Consider the following 23,562-nt stretch of genomic DNA (forward strand, 5'->3'; position numbering starts at 1 on the left):
CCATGGTATGCCTACTGCAGAATTCGGGTGGAAGCAGTAGGTCATCTTCAGTAGATACTTCTGGCCTACTGTATTTCAAATACTATGAATTCGGACATAAGAACAAATATATACAATAGGGTATTAAAACTCATTTTGCTTTTGAACTAAGACCCATACTTCATACTTTTATTTCCCCTAAGCATATTGTACTTCTAAAATATAGCTTTAAGTGATTTATTGAAAGGTAAATTTATGAAACTAGGGAAACTTTAACTAGGGTGTTGTCCAACCAACATAAAGTTGGTCTACAAACTTTCCTGGGTTAACCTTATCGAAGCACATCTTAGCAGTAGGTTTTTAATTTAGCATGCTGCTGTCTTGTCTGGTGTCATGAAAACAACACAGTAGCTATGATGCAAGACTTCTGCTTGCGTTGCAGTGTTAATTACAGCAGTGAGGGGTACTTGCCCTTTTACATCTGAAGTCCGAGTTTAGTTGTGACCTCTGGGCTACAGTCATTTCCGCAAGTGCGTGTTTTATGTGTTAGCATGGATCATAATTAGGCAAATAAACACAAAAACACCATAAATAAGGAAAACCGTGAGTGTATTCATGTTCAACATTTTACAACACTGTTTTCACCTAGTTCTGTGATAGTACTCAAGACATCTTACACGCAAAATGAAGAGTAATTATTCATGTTGATTTAAATTCTCTGTAGATTTCATCTGAACATACAGTTTGGTTTCGGGAGAAAGCAGATGTTGGTCTTTTTTCAACAGTGTCGTAGCTGTAACATCGCTAACCATAAATAAACATTTTATTTTTCCCCAAACTAACACAAGGTCGGTCAGGCTACTTAATAGCCTGCCTGTAAAATACCAATAATACTTGAAGAGCTCCTAAACCCTTAGAAAAGCTCCTTAAATTGTATTAAAGCAGTATTGGACTGATTTAAATAGGTCACCTTTTTTAAAATTACAGTACGTGTCTGTTCACAATCTCTCAAAACAGTACAACCCACTATGTGTCACATGGAATAAAGGTGCGGTCACATTTATCATTGCTCTGTTTAGTGTAATTGGGAATTTTGCACGATGGCGAAAGGTTTCCCAATGCAGATTTCAAACTGATTCAAGACGGCCAAGTGAATTCACCCAACTGACCAACAGAAAACCGGTAAACTTCAATAGGCGTTGATGCTATCTGGAATTTTGCATGATGGCGAAAGATTTCCAAAAGCAGATTTCTAAACCAATCCAAATCTGTCAAGCGAATTCTTTGTGTTGACCAACAGATAGCCGGAAAACTTGCTTGTTTTGAATGTGACTTTTGTGTGAGCTGTACTTCATGCACCACAACAGTGTCGAAATTATTATAATATTTTTTTTGACTATGTAACATAATAATTATTTTTTTTGTTATTTTACTTTTGTTTGGAGAATTGTCTCAAGCAAAATTCAGGCGAATTTCAATAGGCATCAGTGTAACTGGGAATTTTGCCTGATGGCGAAAGGCTTCCCAATGCAGATTTCCAAACAGATACAAGTCCGTCAAGTTGAAAACATGTTCTGTGTGAGCTGTACTTTATGCACTGTTACACTGATGACAGTAAACAATTGACATTTTTCAGTTATTTTCACAAAATTTTCACAAATTTACTGATGTTCAGTTACTTTTCGAAGCCAAATTCAGGCGAATTTCAATAGGCATCCATGCAAACTGGAAATTCGCACAATGGTGAAAGATTTCCCAATGCAGATTTTGAAACAGATTCAACTTTTGTTTGAGCTTTACCTCATGCACCGCTACCCTATTGACAGTGACTTTTTTTGCTACACAATTTTACCAACATTTTCGCTGATTAAGGTTGTTCAATTAATTTTTGTTAGGAGAATTTCAATAGGCATCCATCTGGAATTGTGCATGATGGTGAAAGATTTCCCAATGCATTGCAAAACAAATTCAAATCTGTCAAGCAAATTCACTGTGTTGACCAACAGTGACCTGAACGTGACTTCCGTGTGAGCTGTACTCAATGCACCGCTACACTGTTTAGTAGAAAATGTTTGCCTACAGAATTTTCACAAATTTTTCGCCAATTTACTGTTGTTCAGTATAATTTTGCAGGTGAAATCCAGGTAAATTTCAACAGGCATCCATGCAATCTGGAATTTCGAAACAGATTCAAGACTTGATCATTTTGAACGTGACTTGTGTGTGAGCTGTATTTCTTGACAGTAAACAATAGACAATTTTTGGCCAACATAAATTTGCTAATTTACTGTTCAGTGAATTCGCTGGCGAAATCCAAGCGAATTTGAACAGGCATTCGTGCAATCTGGAATTTCGCATGATGGCGAAAAATTCCTTAATGCAGATTTCGAAACAGATTCAAGACTTACTGTACTTGTTTTGAACATGATTTTTGCTGTATTTCTTGACAGTACACAATGGACATTTTTTGGCCAACATAAATTTGCTAATTTACTGTTCAGTGAATTTTTGCTGGCGAAATCCAAGCGAATTTTAATAGGCATTTGTGCAATCTGGAATTTTGCATATTGGCGAAAGTTTTCCTAACGCACATTTCAAAACAGATTCAAGACTTGCTTGTTTTGAACGTGACTTGTGTGTGAGCCGTATTTCTTGACAGTAAACAACAGACATGTTTTGGCCAACATAAATTTGCTAATTTACTGTTCAGTGATTTTTTGCTGGTGAAGTCCAAGCGATATTTAATAGGCATTCGTGGAATCTGGAATTCCGCCTGATAGCGAAAGATTTCCTAATGCAGATTTCGAAACAGATTCAAGACTTGATTGTTTTGAACATGACGTGTGAGCTGTATTTCTTGACAGTAAACAATAGAAATTTTTTGGGCCAACATAAATTCGCTAATTTACTCTTCACTGAATTTTCGCTGGCAAAATCCAAACGAATTTGAGTAGGCATTCGTGTAATCTGGAATTTCGCATGATGGTGAAACATTTCCTAATGCACATTTCAAAACAGATTCAAGGCTTGCTTGTTTTGAACGTGACTTGTGTGTGAGCTGTATTTCTTGACAGTAAACAACAGACATTTTTTGGGCCAACATAAAATCGCTAATTTACTCTTCACCGAATTTCCGCTGGCAAAATCCAAGCAAATTCCAATAGGCCATCCAATCTGGAATTTTGCATGCTGGTAAATGTTTTCCCAGTGGAGATTTCGAAACAGATTCAAATCTGTCAAGCTAATTCACCACGTAGACCAACAGAACGCCAGAAAAATTGTTTTGAATGCAACTTCTGTGAGCTGTGCTTCGTACAACTCCACACAATTGTCAATGGACTTTTTTACCCTTGTAATTTCGCTAATGTGACCGCACCTTAAAACTGTGATTCCAGCTATTTTTCACTAGTGTAACAGTTCAGATACTAAGAGTGACAAATATGGGTCAATATCAAGGCACTGCATGACTTGCATGATTATGATGTTGTTTCTTTTTCTCCTGTTTGTGGCAATTATTCCAAACTCTCATAGGCTGGCAGTGATAGGTGATGGCTGCCTCCCTTGGGAGTCAAATCACAAGATCAAGTTGTCAGGACTTGGCAAATAGACTCTACTGTTGTACATGATGTGAGTGTGTGTGTTCATGCATCTAAAAGAATGAGCTGGGAACACAGAGACACAGTGGGATACAGTTGGACAGGAGTCGCTGACGTCCCTCTACAATAAATATAGACTCCGGAGCTGGTTGGTGAGTTTTGGTGATCTTTGTTTCGTGAGACCGGATCTTTAAATGTGAATGTAATACTCCATTTAATTTAAAACATCACTGGTACTAGAGTTAATTTATATTCTCTCGGTCAATCCCATTAAAAGTTTAGCGTAATACTATTCCAGAATGGCTTGATGGCATTTGGCATTTGTTTGAAAAGACAAATGGTGGGACAAACTTTACAAATGAAAGTCGAGTTTCTGCGCTTCCAAACAAGATAAACTGCAACTGAAAAATATCTCTGACGGCAAAAAGGCATTTTCGTCGATGGTGAGTGAGCCACCACCTGCAGGTTTGGTTCACCGGGTCTTTTCATCTTCTCCCTTTTTCAATCCAGGCAGACATGGAAAGCCTCTGGTGGATATCTGTCTGTGCATCTGAGTGAATATATAACATCTTCAGGAAACACGAGAAGAAGAAAAAGAAGAAAAAAAAGTTCCTCTCGTTGGGAATAACAGGTCTGGGTCATTTGAAGTGTCTCCCTGCCGAACGGTTTCCATTTTGATGCGCGGGTCAGCGAGCAGCGGTGGGTTTTGTCTCAGTTCATGAACTGCGTGTAGCCCTCGGCTCCTGTCACTATCACGTCCATCCATATCCTCATGGCCTCTGCGGACGGGGCCACCATGTAATACAGTCTGTCGTGCGTCTTCACGCAGAAGGTCAGGGAGGGGTTGGGGCTCTGCGATCAAAAAGATAATCGGATCAGTGAGGGAGCCACGTATGGAGTCTATCTACTGCTCAGTTATTAATGCATTAGCTTCTATTCATCTATTAGGGATGTTAATATTTAGGAATTTTTACAAGTTGATTTTCATTAAAAATTTAATTAATTAATCACACATGTGGTAGATGACAAATACCACATGCACTATTTGCAAAATTAAAACAACTACACAGATATCATTTAAAAAATAAACGGTAACACTTCAGGTTCATTAATTAACATGAACTAGGAATGAACAATAATTCTACAGCATTTATTAATCTCAGGTAATTCTAATTTCAGCATTTTTAACAAATGCATTTGTATTTACTAACATTAACAAATATTAATAAACATAATGTATATACTATATACATATTGTGTATATAATATAAACATGTGTAATAAATGTATTTTTTCTTTTTTTTGTTCATGTTAGTTAATACATTAACTTATGTTAACAAATGACACCTTGTTGTAAAGCCTTACCAAATAAATAAACAAGAAGTGTACTGCTATTTTGTATGTACTTTAATGCATTTGAATTTAGAATGAATCCAACTGGTATGTTTTAATTCAATATTGTTTCAGAATTTGTTTTTATTAATAAAGTGCTATTAAAAAATATGCATGGATAATAATGTGGCTATAATTATTGAGCCTGTACAATTTATTGTGTGAATCATACAATTTGTAAGACATTATAATAAAATAAAAATATAGTCTCATTTATAATTGTATAATATATTAGTTTTATTATATTTATGCTTAATAATGCACATATTTAATAACTACAGTCAAACTAAAATTAAAGTGATTATGCTAAATATAATAATTATTAAATTATTATAAATAATGATCATAATAAATATAATAATAAATGTAACAATAAATTAAGAAATAAAAAAAATATGCAATTTAGTTATTTCTTTTCATTTCATTAAATTATTTTAATACATTTATGTTTAGTATATGATTTTACATAATTAATTTGTTCATATAATATTCATTATTAAATTTGTATTAATATAATAATTTTATAAGTATTAATAATAATAATGTTTATGGATAATTCACAAATTTTATTTTATTAAATATATACACATACAATATAACACTGCCGCTCAAAAGTTTGGGATCAGTAAGATTTTTAATGGTTTTTAAAGATGCTCATCAAGGCTGCATTTATTTGATCAAAAATACAAAAAAAAAATATTGTGAAATATTATTTCAATTTAAAATAACTAAAAAAAAAATAAAAGTTTTTGATGTGAATATATTTTAAACTTTTATTTATTCCTGTGATACAAAGCTACATTTTGATCCACATTATCCTTCGGAAATCATTCTAATATGCTGATTTATTATCAAAGTTATAAACTTAATGCTTATTTTTTTTTTTTTTTTTGTAACCTGTAATATTTCTTTCAGGATTCTTTGATCAATAAAAGGTTTAAAAACAGCATTTATTTAAAATAAAAAAGGCTTTCTAAAACACACAATCCTGTTTAAAAGTTTGGGGTCAGTCATTTTTTATTCTTTCTTTTTTGAAAGAAATTAATTCTTTTATTTACCAAGGATGTGTTAAATTAATAAAAAATTGCTATAGCATAGATTTACATTGTTAGAAAATATTAAATTTTTGAATAAATGCTGTACATTTTAACTTGTTATTCATCAGAATCCTGAGGGAAAAAAATCACAGGTTCCAAAAAAAAAAGCAGTGTATGTTTCATATAATATTCAAGATATGATTTTGAACTTAAGTTCATATCTAATGTAGTCAAACTGATGTTTTTTGTAACGTTGAAGATATTTCCAAAAGCTATTTAATTTAATGGCTTCCCGCTGACGGTTTTCAATAATTCACCTCACGGAAACATTGTGGTCAGCATGTTTATCCTTGCCGGACGTGAACCTGCATTTAATGTAGTCCGGAGCGTATTTACTTTTACCTTGTTTAGTTTCGTTCATGTTTTTGAAGGATGAAGTCTCGATGCTTTCAAGCTGGCTTATACAAATTTGCCTGTTTCCATCAAGTGACATAAATTTGCATGAAAATGCTGCAAATGTTTGACTGGACGCACTGACTTTGATGTCAACCTTTTTTTTTTTTTAACTGGATAAGTATTTAATTTATTCAACAGCTTATCTTATTATACTTCAACACACTATCATTGTAATTATGCACACAATTACTTTGAACCTGTTTTTTAAGCTCCTACGTCACATGCAGCACAAGAATGCACTCAGTTGCGCACTGCTTAGATGATTACTGATCCCTCTCGAGCTAAAGTGGATTAATTAAAAGTCATAATAATAAATTATTCATTATTAGCACCTCTAATTTTAATACAGCAGCATATGCAGAGCAGGAGGTGCTTGTTAAATGTGATAATTAGTTCTCACCAGAAACAATCATTATTATAGAGCACTCCACTCGTGCAATGGACAAATCTCTTTAAATCATTCTGACGCTGTCAAGGAGTAAATTATGTTACGGCTTCCTGTTAACCTATTATATTGTACAACGTGAAGCTGATGGCACATAATACACCACACAAACTGCTTCTCTGGGGCTATTACGTTATACACACACTTAGCATCTCAACACAGGTGGGAGTAGTAAAGGGAAACGCACACAGGTCGTAAATTACATTATACTCTCATCTTCAGTAACGGCAAAAAACAAATATCCACTAAGCGAAGGTGCAAATAGTCAAGTTATTCAAAACAATACAAGACGAGGTATGTTAAAGGATTAGTTCACTTCCAGAACACTAATGTATAGATAATGTACTCACCCCCTTGTCATCCAAGATCTTCGTGTCTTACTTTTTCAGTCGTAAAGAAATTGTTTTTTGAGGAAAACATTTGAGGATTTATCCCTATAGAATGGATATGTATGGTGCCCCCAAGTTTAAACTTCTAAACGATCCCAGCCGAGGAAGATTGGTCTTATCTAGCTAAACGTTCGGTTATTTTCGAAACAAACTGTCAGTTTATATACTTTTTAACCTCTAATGCTCGTCTTGTCTCGACTCTGCGATGTGCATGCGGGTCAATACAGTTAGGGTATGTCGTAAAACTCCCATCTCGTTTTCTTCCCCAACTTCAAAATCGCCCTACATCGCTGCAGAAGTACCGACCCAGTGTTTACAAAGTGAACATAAAGAGAAGATCAAACGCCCTTTACAAAAAAAGGTAAAACAGCATTGTAGGATGATTTTGAAGTCTAATTTTAGTCTATTTAAGTATATAATATAAGTCTAATTTTACATGCAAATCAGCAGAATCATGTAATGTGACTTTTATAAAACGGGACGTGCTTGGTTAAATTAATGTTTCTTTGATGTTGTGTTTTTAAAAGCGAGAAAGAGAACGTGCGCTGTTCTGTGTATGCGCTCGGAGAGAGGCGGAGCAGAACACGGACATTTAGCTCAAGGTGCGTGCCTAAACGGTCAAATACACGCAAAAATATTTCAAAATGAGGCGCTTGGTGATTATTCATGTAAACCCTTGTCAGTTATGTCTTAAATGATCATAAGTTGAGAATGAAAATACGTGTGTAACAGTATAATGGATCCGTGTGGCTCTTAAAGCGGCAACAAATACCGCCTCTGTGCTGGAACGTAAAAATACAAAGAGAAAAATCACTCACTGCTCTTGAATGAAGGAATTTAATTTAATAAGAAACAAAGCATGTTTAATTCTTATGGTGCATTCACACCAGACGCGGCTATTCACGCGTAGTTGGACGCTTGAACATTTTGAGTTTACTCACTTCATTCGCGTGTGAAATTCACTGCACAACAGATGCGAATTTGCGTCATTGGAAGAGCTTCTGCCACTTGTCAGCGGGAAAGTAGTTGTAAAATACGGCAAATGAGCTCAATTTGCTGGCTTTAACTACTATTGTAGTCTCAATATGTATATATACATAGCTCAAATTGAGTAAAGAGCGTTTTTTACAACTTACCAGATTGTCCGACCTCCTCACTCACTTTCTTCCAAGCGAGATCCTTTTTATTCCTGTTTCTATAAAAGTACTAAGATGTATCGTACAGCTCCGAGTATCCACATACAGCGACGATAATTTTGTCCTCCATTGTTGTTTTGGATTTCTGCCTCTCACTACTAGAGCAAGCTCCTGATTGGTTAACGCGGCACAAATTTTCGCCAAAGTGTAGATTTTTCAACTTGTGCGATTCGCGCCAATCACACGTTACGTGCGTCAAATGCCCGAAACGCTCAATTCGCGCTGCGGCATTCGCACGAATCAAGCCGCAGGGAGGTCTATCACGTCTTTGCATTAACTTAACATGTAAATCACTCGCATCTGGTGTGAACGCACAATTACAGTGAAGACGCTGTTTTATTTTACATTCAAATAATTACATTCAGTTTCTGTAGTAGGCTGTTAGACCACTTCATACTTGCATAAAAGTATTCAGTATTTTTTTTTATTTGTATCTTTTTTTTTCTGTTGTTTTGCTATCTTTAAATTAATCACTAATACAAAGTTTTGGACCCAGTCATAATTGTGTTAAATAATCGTGATTATGACTTTTGCCATAATCGAGCAGCCCTACTTCCTCGGCTGGGATCATTTAGAGCCCTTTGAAGCGGCATTTAACCTGCATTTTGAAAGTTCAAACTTGGGGGCACCATACATATCCATTATATAGAGAGACATCCTGAAATATTTTTCTCAAAAAAACACAATTTCTTTAAGACTGAAGAAAGAAAGACATGAACATCTTGGATGACAAGAGAGTGAGTACATTATCTCTAAATTTTTGTTTTGGAAGTGAACTAATCTTTTGATTAGTCACAAGGGAAGTAAGTGTGTGAAAAAATGCACATGCAGGACAGGCTGATAGTGGTGGAGAGCGATACGTACGTTTGTCAAATTCAGATTGAAAAATCCTTTCTGTGAAAACAGTCGGCAAAGCAAAAGAATGAAGAAAAAGAAGGGTGGGGAACATTGACAGCAGAGTTACAGCATAAGAGACAAAAGAGAAGAAAGAAGCTAACAGAAAAAGATCAAATGAAATGGTGCAACAGGAGTGCAGAGCAGAAAACAGCGGGACATGTGTGAGCTGTGCTTATACGAAGAGCTCTTATTCGACCGTACCTTCGTGGCACTGCGCAGGTGATCGTAGTAAACCTCCTCGATAGCCTGGAAGTAGATGACGCCCTTCAATTTGCTCTCGTGCTTATCTGCGGATGAGAGAAACAGAGATGTCACGGTGCGAAAAAAAAAAAAAGTTCTCTTAATGAGTACTTTATTGTATGAACACATCTTAGACGAATTAACCGGAGAAGCGAAAGCGAACATATTGTGCGAAAACAAGCATTTCCAAGTATTTTTACTGGAAAACAAGACGAAGCCACTGATTAACACAATGTTTTGCACAGCCCTGGTTTCAAAAACAAATAAGCCCCCACTCCCCTGGAGAATAATGATCTGGTAAGCACCGATGTGACCTTGTTACTGCGGTGCAACCCCTTCATTTTGAGTCGGCGTAGAAATAAAGAGCGAGAGCTCACGCTTTGCCGAGCGCCACGGCTGGGTGATGAGCACGATTTCCTCAGCATTGCGGCAGATTTCATCACCATCAGATAGCATGCGGACGAGCTTCTGGTTATTTGTATGCCCCTAGCTAACCCGAGGCTATCGGAAATCATGGCAGCCACTGTGAGCTTAAGAATTACTAATTATCCGTATCCCCCCACTGCTGGATTCACCCACAATCCACTCTTTGTTCTGCCCTCGTTTCTTTCCCCAACCTCGGGGGGACGAGAGCGTAACGACACGTTCGCGGCGCGGCATTAGCATAGTGCACAGTAAGGAGGATGTTGGAAGGCGACGCTGCGGTACACGTACCGGAGTAGTAGGAAAACGTCCTTTTAAGGCGATCAAAGACGAACCAGCGCTTCCTCCAGGATTTGATCTTCCCTCCCATCTTGACAAGATAGCCCTTGCACATCTTTTCGGTGAGGATCACGTGGTAGCACGTGTCCACGCTGTGACCTGAGGACTCAATGTGGCAGCGGAGGTCAAACTCCTCTTTGCGAATGGGCAGGTATCGGGTCATCGGGCGGGCCTGGAAATCAACAACATGTGGGTTATGTTTTGGTTAATTAAGGATTAATTACATGACCTTTTTTTTTGTCCTATCAAATCATTTATTTAAAATTCCTCATATTTAAAATCGACTTCATTCATATAATGATTTGAACTCATATCTTTTAATTCATAATTAAATTTTCAGAAATGAAAAGCACGTTCCTAATGGAAGATGTTCAAAACGTATGTATGAAGTAACATTTTTAAGGAATTTTCAATAAATTAATTTAATACATATATATATTTCATTCATTCATTTATTTGGTTATTTATTATGGTGGCAAAAGGTTAAAAATGTCAGGGAGATACATGTGTCTTGATAACATAGTAAAAAAAAGAACATTACATTCATGAAATTATTTCTAAAAAAAAAAACCTTAAGTACTTAAGTACATTTGCTATTATTTCTAATGAAACAAAAATAAAAAATTCTAAACAATCAAAACTTTACTTCTTATTAATGTCAGCCAAATCAATCAAGTGGTATAACTGACATTCAGAAACATGAAAAACAAAAGACATCCTCATGACTATTTGACATGATAATTTGACATTTTTATGACACTTCAGGTTGTAAAATGTCACTTTCTGTGAAATTTTGAATGACATGCTACAAAATGTGGTCATGATTTTATATATACCTTTTAGAATCTACAAAATGTTATCATTTCAATGTAATATATATTATACTTTTAACAAATTATTAAATTAAAAAACTATGCAATTAAATGTATATTATATTTTTTTAAATAAACTGTAATTAAAACTGTGATTTTCTGTAAAATGGCAAAAAAATCATAATCATATGAAACTTACATGAATAGGTATAAATGATTTTGTTTTATATTTATTATACATTTTAAGGTTTAAATTAAAATTCCAATTAAAATTATTAAAATAAAATACTGATTAATGTACAAATTAAACTGTAATTACATTTAATTAAACAGATTTTTTTTCTTTAAAATGGCATGAGAATTTTTTCATAACCATATGAAACCTACATGAATACAAGGATATATAAAAATATATGTACAAATTTATTTCAAAGTTTAAATTAAATTTCTAATGAAAATTATTAAAATTAATATATTAATTAAATGATTACAACCAATGATTATGTAATTAAATGTATTTTTTTTAAATATAAATTAACCTGCAATTAAATTTAATTAAACTGAAACTTTTCTTTAAAATTGCACAATAAATTTTCATAACCATATGAAACCTACATGAATTCAAGGATATTTAAAAATATTTGTACAAATATATTTCAAAGTTTAAATTAAATACTCTAATGAAAACTATTACAATTAAATACTCATTCAATTAAAACTAATCAATATGTAATTAAAAAAATAATTAAACTGAAACTGTTCTTTAAAATTAAATATATATATAAATATATATATATATGTATGTGTGTGTGTGTGTGTGTGTACAAATGTATTTTTTTTTTTATTAAACTGTAATTAAATTTAATTAAACTGAAACTTTTCTTTAAAATGGCATAAAAATACAAGGACAAAAATATTTGTACTAATATATTTCAAGATGTAAATTAAATTCCATAATGAAAATTATTAAAATTAAAATACTAATTAAATTATAACTAATGATTATGTAATTACATTTATTCATTTTTTAATAAAATGTAATTAAACTGAAACTTTTCTTTAAAATGGCATAACCATTTTTCATAACCATATGAAACCTACATGAATACAAGGATATATTTGTACAAATATATTTCAACGTTTAAATTAAATTCCTAATGAAAGTTATTAAAATTAAAACACTAATTAAATTAAAACAAATGATTATGTAATTAAATTAACTTTTCTTCAAAACTGCATAAACTTTTTTCATAACCATATGAAACCTACATGAATACAAGGATATATAAAAAAAATATTTTTGAAGGTTTAAATTAAATTATCTAATGAAAATTATTAAAATGTAAATATAAATTCAACTAAAACTAATAACTGTAATTATTTTTTATTAAACTGTAGTTAAATTTAATTAAACTGAAACTTTTCTTTAAAATGGCATAAAAATACAAGGACAAAAAACTTTATAATTCCCTAATGAAAATTATTACAATTAAAATACTAATTAAATTATAACTAATGATTATGTAATTACATTTATTCATTTTTTTTAATAAAATGTAATTAAACTGAAACTTTTCTTTAAAATGGCATAAACTTTTTTCATAACCATATGAAACCTACATGAATACAAGGATATAGAAAAAAATATATTTGAAGGTTTAAATTAAATTATCTAATGAAAATTATTAAAATTTAAATATTAATTCAACTAAAACTAATAACTGTAATTATTTTTAATTAATCTGTAATTAAATTTAATTAAACAGAAACCTTTCTTTAAAATGGCAAAAAAAAAAAAAAATCATAACCGTATGAAACCTACATTAATACAAGGATATATACAAATATATTTCTAGTTTAAATTAAATTCCCAATGAAAATGATTACAGTTAAAATTCTAATTAAATTAAAAACTATGACTACGTAAATAAATTATTATTATTATTTTTTAATTAGACTGTAATTAAATTGAATTAAACTGAAACTAAGGTATATATATAAATATTTGTACAAATGTATTTCAAGGTTTAAATTAGATTCCTAATGGACTTATTAAAATACTGTATGAAATTTAATTAAACTGAAACTTTTTTTACATGGCATAAAAACCATATGAAACCTACACGAATACAAAGATATAAAAACATACTTGTACCAAATGAATCCATTAAATTGACAGTCCCAGTATTATGGCTATGTACTTTCACCACAGTTCGGCGACTCCTCACCTGAGAGAAGTTTTTGGCCCTCATCTTCACCTCCTTCTCAATCAGCTGCTGTCTGTGTACCGTCTCCTCCTGCAGTCTCTTCTCGGCCTCCTCTCTCCTTCTTCTCTCATCCTCTAGCATGAGTTTACGGGCTTGAGTCTCTCGTTCCTGCAGCCAAAAGAGTGTTATTAAACAAAGCTGGGAACCAAAAAAGCTGAATGTGATTACACTATCGATTGTGTACCGATACTACGACTTACTCTGGACTCAATAAGTCGAGCTTTCTCTAGCTGCGCCTCTTTCAGCATCTTCTCCATCTCCTCGATCTTCAGCGCATCCATACCACTGGCACTGCGAAAGACACAAAACTTAAGTCAAAGTCATTAACTACTGTATATTGAGGGGGGAATACACTATTCGTGATTGAACCGAGACAGACAGCAAACATTTAAATACTCAAGTGCAGGTTGCGCAACCGTTCAGTGATTTTACCCCTCGGTGATCTATTTGGTGAATGATGGAATGGAGACCAGTAGCGGCGAGACCGGTGGATTACGAAACATTTCGTCATATATGAAAATACAACTGGATTGCACATACAGTACAAGCATGAAAATCTGCCGTGAAACATGAAATGAAGCACATGTGGACTATAAACATAGAAGAAGAAAATGTGTAATGGATTACTCCAGAGGAGAGGCTCAGACTAGCTTGAAGCTTTATGAAGACGAGAGTAAACAAACTGTATGAGAAGATTTCAAGTAAACAAATTCTCTCCTGAGAGAGAAACAGCTGAAGGCCGTCTGTTTACAAAGCCGTCGTGCCCCGGTCCGTCTCCACTGCTCCACCGCTGCACTGTACTTTACAGGCTTTTGTTTACAACATCTTCACACATTTCCCATGATAACGCTTGTAACTGAAGACAACATGTCAGAGTCAAACTGGGTTGTGGGCCATTCACAGCTGAGACGAGAATGTCTTTGAAATTCAATTCCTGAATCCAGATTTGAATATAGGAATATTTGAATTTAAAGTGGAATGACATTTAAAGAAATTCATTTTATGGTTTAGTTTTTAATAATATGCTACTGTTGGGATTAGTGTTTTGATTATATGTTTAATTATTTTTTAAAGTAATTAATGTTTTTATTCAGCAAGGATTCATTAAGTAATATTTATACTTTAGACATTTATAATGTTACAAAATATTTCTGTTTCAAATAAATACTGTTATCTTTTCATCAAATAATGCTTAAATAAAGAAAGTACTGATTTTAACAATGATAATAAAAATGTTTTTGCAAATCAGCATATTATAATGACTTCTGAAGCTACTTAATTAACAAATTATGGGGAATATTTTATTTTATTAAAGCTGTAAGATCAGTTTAATTGTTTTTACTGAAGCTCTAAAATTGGTTTAATTGTTTATATATATATATATATATATATATATTATTTTATTTTATTAAAGCTCAAATATAAGATCAGTTTAATTTATTTTTTTATTTAATTTTCATTAATGTCAACTTTTTGTTACTTCTACATAATTCTACATAATTTTCATCTGTATATATACAGATTTTATTTCATGTGACACTCAAGTGAAACTCAAATAATGATGCTGAAAATTCAGCTTTGCCATCATATGAATAAAATCTATTTTAAAATTATGTTACAATAAAAAGTTTTTTTAATTAAAATAATATTTAAAATAGTCCTAATTTGAGTTAATTCCCAAATCATGGGGAATATTTTATTTTATTTAAATATAAGATCTGTTTAATTAGTTTTTTTATATATATATTTTAATGTTTTATATGTAAATGAGTTCTAAATAATTCCAAAATCATTTTGTATTACTTAAAGCTCAAGTATAAGATCAGTTTAATCTGTTTTTGATTTAATTCAATTTAATTTAACTTAATTTTTTTAAAAACTCAAGTATAAGACCAGTTTAATTCATTTTTTATATTTAATTGTCATCTTTAATATTTAAAATTTTTATGACGATAGATAGATAGATAGATAGATAGATAGATAGATAGATAGATAGATAGATAGATAGATTACAATTAAAAACACTTATTTTAAATTAAAATAATATTTCAAATACTTTTAATTTGTTAACATTTAACAAATGTTACTACATAATTTCCAAATAATGGGGCATATTTTATTTTACTGTATTTTATTTTATTATTAAAAAAAATAAGAATGATATATTCATTTCAATTAAAGCTCAAATATAAGATTAGCTTAATTTTTATTTTATTTTATTTTTAATCTTCATTTTAAACATGTAAACCTTTTGACTCTACCATAATTCCCAAATCATGGTGAATATTTTATTTTATTTTAATTATTTATTATTTTATTTTATTAATTATTTTTTATTTTATTATTTAATAATACATTATTTTTATTTAGTTGTATTTTTTAAAGCTCAAATATAAGATCAATTATTATTAATTTTTTTTCAAATCATAATTTTATTACATTTTTAATATCTAATATGTGACTTCAACATGATTCTTAAATCACAGGAAATATTTTACTTTTTATTTTATTTTATTTTAATATTTATATACACTGTATTTTGGATTAAAACTAAAATCTGGCCTTCATGAGCATAAGACACTTATTTCAAAATCATTTAAAAATCTTTTGAACCCAAACTTTTGAACTGTAGAGTGCACTTCATTTTTCATCTCAGTATGACCTGTTCTGTATTAATTATTAATCATACATTACATGAGGTAATTTCAGAAAGCTGATGACTGAATGATCAGTGATTAAAATAAACAGTAATAATCAATAAATTAAAATGTAGATCAATTTTCTATAATGTTTCATAATGTTTAATAAATGAGCTTTCATTTTACGAACTCTGATGCACATCGACCCCAACATTTCCCAGACTGCTTTAATTTCCCCCTAAAGTCTTTAAAATGGAGACAAACAACACAAAGCAGGCTTACCGTATAAATTATGCATGTTTTTGTGTGTAGAAGAAAATCTGTGTGATGTGACTCTACTGAGTTTCTTTGAATTACAATTAAGTGCATTTTTCTTCCTGTCATTCCACATCAAATTCCACTCCGACATGCTCTCCAGCGTGACCAATTCAATTCAGATCCATACTCATGAACTGAATTCTGAATTGCGCTCGGCCCTGGCGTCACGTGCCAAAGTCTGCACCTCATTAATTTCCACAACCCATATTTCCTTTCTCCTTTGGCTCATCTGTTATTTATAAATGTCAAATTCTGATGAAGGTATAACGGGACACTGAACTGCCATATGTACATACGGATTACCAACAAAGTACTATGGATTACTTTATGCAGAGAGGGGGATGGTGAAGAGCAGAGACAAAAAAAAAAAGTGGGAGTATATTTCTGACAGGAAGGGTGGATAAGCAAACAGTAAAACCTCAGGCATGTGTTTATGGAGGACGCCTTTTCGATTGTTGACATTTTTGCAAGCCCAATTAGTTTAGTATGTGTGCTCTGACTGTCCCTGTTAAGTGGAAGCTGAGTAGACGACCGTTTCAACGCAACACGTTTAACCCAGCAACAACCTACAAGCTTAAAGACGTGTCTTCACGCAGTCCGTTTAACCCAGAAACAACCTAATCTGTAGCCTCAAGCATCAAAGGCGTTCATTTGTTCTTTCCTTTTCTCAGGAAAGGGGGGCGGGTTGAAGCACAGCCGCTGCATGCTGATCCCCTACTCGCTGAGATCTTACATCCATGTGAACTCATCCAAAATAAGCATTATTTTACACATTTTCACATGGATGTCATGTAATATAAAGCGATAACACTTTACAATAAGGTTCATTGGTTAACATGAACTAAGACGGTACTTCTACAGCATTTACTAAGTTTATTGTTCATTGTTTGTTCATGTTAGTTAGTTACAAATGACACCTTAATATAAAGTGCTACCTATAACTCCATATATTGTAAAAATTGATATTAAATGTATATATTAGTCAACATTTGAAGTGGATCAAAACCTTTCATCAAAGTTGTTCTACAACCAAAACAATACCTGTTCTTGTCTCAAGACACTTTTTTGATCTACTTCAAATGTAGACTACTGTATATTTACATAATATTTAAATATAAAAAATAATAATCCACTCTATGTAATATAATATAAATCTATATATTATAAAAATGGATAATACATGTATATATTTACATAATATTTAAATGTAAAAAATAATAACATACTGTACGCTTTTATTTTAAATCGACGTACTATATTTTTATATTACACAAATTGGCAATAAATGTATATATTTGCATACTTTTTAAATATAAAACATAAATATTTATATTACAAAATCTATATATTATAATAAAAAATATATAAATATATCATATTTAAATTGAAAAATTAATTATATATGCTACACTTTTAAATGGACATACTATACATATTTAGGTTACAAAAAGTGTTAATAAATATATATTTACCTACATATTTAAATATAAATATGTAGGTAAAAAGAATAATATGCTCTACACTTTAATATTAAATTGACATAATATAAATATATATAATACAAATGTATAATAAATGTATTTATTTTAGGGCTGTCAATCGATTAAAATTTTTAATCGCGATTAATCGCATGGTTGTCTTGAGTTAATCGCACATTTTTATCTGTTCTAAATGTACCTTAAATTAACACTTTTTAAAGTTTTTAATACTCTAATCAACATTGGCATGGATGCTTTAAGCAAATATGTGCTTATTATCAGTGAAACCATACTTGACTAGACTAACTTGTTTCAAATGTCATAGATGTTTTTCAAATAACTTGTTCATGTCTATTAGACACATGAAAAAAAGAACATAGAAACACCAGGTTCCCATTACTTCTCTTTCTTTGCACTGAGCAATTTACTTACACAAGCCTGTTTACATTATTTGCAGGACAGGGCAGCTCACTTCTTCTGAACATGCAAAATCTACGTTTATTATTACATTTGTTTGCCTCTAGGTGCCCACATACTGTCATTTGATGCAGCCAAGTTCTCAACAAAACTGTTTCCATTGTTTTGATGTAATATTTCTGTTATCAGACAACCAAAGTAATATGAAATAATAACTGAAAAAAAATCCTGAATTATGATCATGATTCAATCACTGAAAAGAATCATTTACCGGCATCTGGACATAAGTAACTATTCCCTGCATTATTATCGTTGTTTTTAACTTCCTGTTTGAATGCCTTCAGGATCCTTTGACTTTTTAGGTGTTTAGCCATTTAAAGTTATGTGATCCCAAAAACCTGCTTCTTTTATGTTTTAATGTATTGTTTTGGTTATAATGTACTGATTGGAGAGCCTGGTCTCATGCAAATGCGCACTAGCACGACTTTCTGTTTCTATTTGGCGTGCTATTAACAAGCTGAAATTAACTTTGGCGTACATATGAAATGCAATTATGCATGTGTTTGACGTGCATTTAATACGCCGTTTTCGCGTGCATACTCGTATGTGGCTTTACGCATCAACCCCACAGCAACAATCCTAACGTAGCCCGACTCCGCTTGCATTCATTAAATATGGCAGAAGTGCCGGTGTACGCAAAAGGATAAAATACAGAAGTACCTGCGTACCGGCCCACTTCAAGCACTGGAATGAACATAACATCTGTTTTAACCGAAAGCGCTGCTCCACTGCCGCTCGCTGAACAGAGCAGACGCAGATATGAAGAGAGGGAGGTGCGCGCGCATTCATTGGGAGACCTCACGCACGTTCAGCAAAACCGAAGAGCCTCAGAAACTATATTGGGTTTGTCCAATTATGTGTTTATGTATTGTTGCTAGACACTTTTCGCTAGGTTGGCAGCACTGCATCCATTTCTTTAACTATGGGCTAGGTAGTGGGTCAAACAGAAATGCGCGCTGCGTTAATCGCGCGTTAATAAAATTAGTGCCGTTAAAATGAATTTGCGTTAACGCGCGATTAACGCGTTAATTTTGACAGCCCTAATTTATTTACATACTATTTAAAAATTAAAAATAATACTTATATACAATAATAATATTCACTAAAATATGAATTATAAAGTTTGAGGTCAGGATTTTGTTTAAAGAAATTATTACTTTTGTTGTGGAAGGACGCATCAGAAAAATCAAAAGTAAGAGTAAGACAATATTTCTTTTTTTCAGCTTTGAAAATTCAGCTTCGTAATTACAGAAATAAATAACATTTTGAAATATAATAAAATTAAAAATAGTCATTTTAAAATGGTATTTCACATTATTACTATTAATAATACTCTCTACAATTTTATTTTAAATATGGACGTAATATAACATACCGTAAACTTTAATATTAAATTTATGTAATATAATACAAATCGATATATTATAAAAATTGATAATAAATGTATATATTAACATACTACTTAAATATAAAAAATAATAATATACTCTTCACTTTAATATTAAACTGATGTATAATAAATATTTATATTACAAAATATATATGTTATTAAAATTTATAATAAATGTATATAATTACATAATATTTAAATATAAATCATAATAATGTACTACACACTCTTAAATTTTTATATTACAAACAATTGTTAATAAATATATATTTACATATTATTTAAATACAAAAAAAAGAAAAAATATATTTTACACTTGCCATAATAAAAATATTTATATTAATCAAAATTATAATAAATTTATTTATGTATTTATTTAAATATAAACTCACTACAAATATTAATTATAAAAGTTTGAGGTCAGTAAGATTTTGTTTTAAGAAATTAATACTTTTATTTAGGAAGGGCGCATCAAAAGTAAGAGTGAGACAATATTTCTTTTTTCAATTCAAAATGATCAGCTTTGAAAATTCACATTTGTCATTACAGGAATAAATAACATTTTAAAATATATTAAAATAAATGATACATGGTAATATTTCACATAATTACAGTTTTTAATTTATTTTTGAACAAATAAATGCATAAGAGACTTCCTTTGAAACATTTTAAAATCTTTTAAACAGTAGTGTATATTATAATTTCATATAATGTATGATATTAAATTCAAAAGTTTGGGGTGAGTAAGGGTTTGTTTTAAGAAATAATACTTTCATTTAGGACACATAAAATGCTACACAAGATTTATATTTTAAATTCTGAATTCTGAGCTTTGCCATGACAGGAATAAATTACATTTGATAGTATATTAAAATAGAAAGCAATTATTTTAAATTATAATAATATTTCACATTATTACAGAATTTATTGTGTTTTTTCAAACAAATGAAGCATTTGGGGGCATATAAGACTTTTTTATGTATATAATATATATTATTTATACAAAAATATTAAATTATTTATATTTAAATGTATATAACTTATACTCAAAACCCTCATGATTACTGATAAATGCAGTGTGTAAAACAATAATGATTTAAATTCATATACACTCCCTAAGAGTCTTCCTTTAAATGGCCGATCACCCTATCAAGTCCACTTTGCGGGCACTATTAGGCAAACTGCATGGTACTCAGTGAAAGCCATTAAGCAGATGGTTGATAATTTAGTTTGAGACAGGCATGTGGAGAGAAACCACAGAGCCGCCACTAATTCCTGTCACAGAGCCAAAGTGTTAGCAGAAGCAAAGTGCTCAGAGAAAGTGATTACGGAAAGCACATGGAAATATCGAACCTGGACATGTTGTCTGGAGAGCAGGCGGAGTTGTTTCCAGTGGAGATGCTTGTGTCCATGCTGTCCGAGCTCTCCAGGCTGAGGGTATCGTAAGGCTGTTCCCCAGAAGAGGGCGCTGTGTGGTGCAGGATGGAGTGGTGCACGACTGGCCCCGAGGTTGAGGAAAAGGGATTGTTGAGCTGCGTTTGAGAGCCATGGAGCGCCTCCCACTGGCACTGAGCCTCTACTGCAGCTTTCTGCTTCAGCTCGGCCAAACGCCTCCGCTGCTCCTCAATCACTTGCTGGCCTGATGTAGATAAAACACCCATATGAAAGTCAAATTTACAGATGGGACATGCAGTGAACTAAATGTACCCATTAGTGAACAAGCTAAGCATATTATAGGTCATAGATAGCTGCCAAACCCTCTATTAGACTACAAAAGGCTTTGAAACCCAAGTGACTGCACATCCATTTAGGATGGCATAGTTCGCCCATAATTTGCTCCATCATGCCTCACACATACACATATGAATATGCAACATATGTGCGCTGATTTAACAGCCCAAGCGATACCTTTAAATCAAGATTCCTATGTACACTACCAGTCAAAATTTTTAATTTTGTAAATGTTAATAAAACTAAAAATGAAAATGAATTTTAAAAAAAAATGAACTGATTAAACAAATTAAAATGGTTATGCTCCCTGTATTTTTTTTTTTTTTTTTGAAAAATAAGATAAAAGAAAATTAATCATGGGGGAAATTTTATTTTATTTAAAACAAAATATAAGCTCAGTTTTTTATTTATTTAATTTTCATTTTTAATGTCAACTTTTTGTGACTTATACTTAATTCCCAAATCAAGGGGAATATGTAAGTAGAATTCACAGAAAGTTTACATATTAAAAATGGAAATAAAAAAAAAATAATTAAAAATTCAACTGGCCTTATAGTTTAGCTAATAAAATAAAATAAAATTAAATTACTGATAAAATAAAATTAAAACTGATTTACAGTTTGAGCTAATAAAATAAAATATAATATTCCCGATTATTTGGGAGTTACGGAGAAATCGGAGAAAAATAAAAATAAAAATAAAAATAAAATAAAATAGTCCCTATTATTTGGGAATTATGCAGAAGTCACAAAAAGTTAACATATTAAAAATTGAAATAAAAAAAAACTAATTAAAGTGATCTTATATTTGAGCTTTAAAGTCACAAAAAGTTAACAAATTAAAAATTAAAATAAAATATAAAAAAAAACAACGAATTAAACTGATCTTATACTTGAGCTTTAATAAAATACAATAAAATAAAATAAAATAGAACAGTACCCATTATTTGGGCATTATGTATAAGTCACAAAAAGTTAAAATAATAAAAAGGAAAATTAAATATAAAAAAAAATATTAAACTGATCTTATATTGGAGCTATTAATAAAAAATAAAATAAAATAAAATAAACAAAATATTTGGGAATTATGCAGTAACCACAAAAAATGTTAATAAATTAAAAATATTTAAAAATTTAATAATTAATTACATTTTAGTCTTCATTTATTTGTAAGTTAGGTACAATTAGGTATGATTTATATTTGCATAAATAGCCATTTCAAAATAGATTGTACAAAATAATAATTAAATGCTCTGATTTAAGAATTTTACATAAAAATTTAATAATTAAAATTAAATAAATAAAAAAATACAGTACAGACCAAAAGGTGTGTCCAAACTTTTGGTCTGTACTGTAGATATGAATTGAACTGAAAAAAACGTGTGAAAAAATATCTTTCAGGTGGTCAAATAGCAAATAGTGGAGCTCTGCAGCCACCTACTGGTAAAAGTTATTTTTTTTTACTTTTAAAACTGGATTTTCCAAAAGATGGGCAAAAATCTTACACTAAACCATGTGAAATTATCCATGTTATCCCCATGAATTAAAGTTAGAAATGTGGGTCTTTTATAAAGTGAATTTTACATAAAAAAGCAGTTTTTGTATAAAAACCCATTTAAAAATATTTATTTATTAATTTATATATATTTAAAAAATATCACTAACCCACTGAAAACTCATTTGAATGAGAAGGTGTGTCCAAACTTTTGGTCAGTACTGTACATACATTTATATTTGAACTAAATACATTTTTAATAAAATAAACAATTTTAGTCTTAATTTATTTGGTTAGGTACAATTTATAGTTGCATAAAAAGTAATTTCAAGAATTTAAAAACAAGCCTTAAATCACGTCATAAGGTTTTGTGATCGTCAAAAATTAAAGTGTGAACAACTTTTGACTGGTAGTGAAGCTAAAGTGCTTCAAATATATGAAACTACAAGATTAAAAATGAAATCATGATTCAATCCATGCACAGCTATGCCAACAGTGGAAAAAACTTGGTAAAAGAATATTTGGACACGGGTAAGACCGTTCCAAAGGGGGAGGAAGTGCACAAAA

The 23,562-nt window shown here is 31.2% G+C and overlaps 1 protein-coding gene across 1 annotated transcript in view; it reads right to left on the bottom strand.

The window, feature by feature from the left end:
• Positions 1-571: 571 nt before the first annotated feature.
• The window catches only part of LOC141301445 (pleckstrin homology-like domain family B member 1), a 29,429-nt gene continuing 6,438 nt past the window's right edge, over positions 572-23,562 (bottom strand). The window contains exons 6-12 of the mRNA XM_073831671.1: positions 21,124-21,409; positions 13,669-13,759; positions 13,430-13,576; positions 10,342-10,561; positions 9,589-9,674; positions 9,355-9,384; positions 572-4,427 (exon numbers count right to left, since the gene is read on the bottom strand). Of these exons, the coding sequence (XP_073687772.1) occupies positions 4,287-4,427; positions 9,355-9,384; positions 9,589-9,674; positions 10,342-10,561; positions 13,430-13,576; positions 13,669-13,759; positions 21,124-21,409 (1,001 nt within the window). The 3' untranslated portion in view covers positions 572-4,286. The remainder of the gene's footprint in view (positions 4,428-9,354; positions 9,385-9,588; positions 9,675-10,341; positions 10,562-13,429; positions 13,577-13,668; positions 13,760-21,123; positions 21,410-23,562) is intronic.

The sequence above is a fragment of the Garra rufa genome, chromosome 25, assembly GCF_049309525.1.
Source record: "Garra rufa chromosome 25, GarRuf1.0, whole genome shotgun sequence".
NCBI lineage: Eukaryota > Metazoa > Chordata > Actinopteri > Cypriniformes > Cyprinidae > Garra > Garra rufa.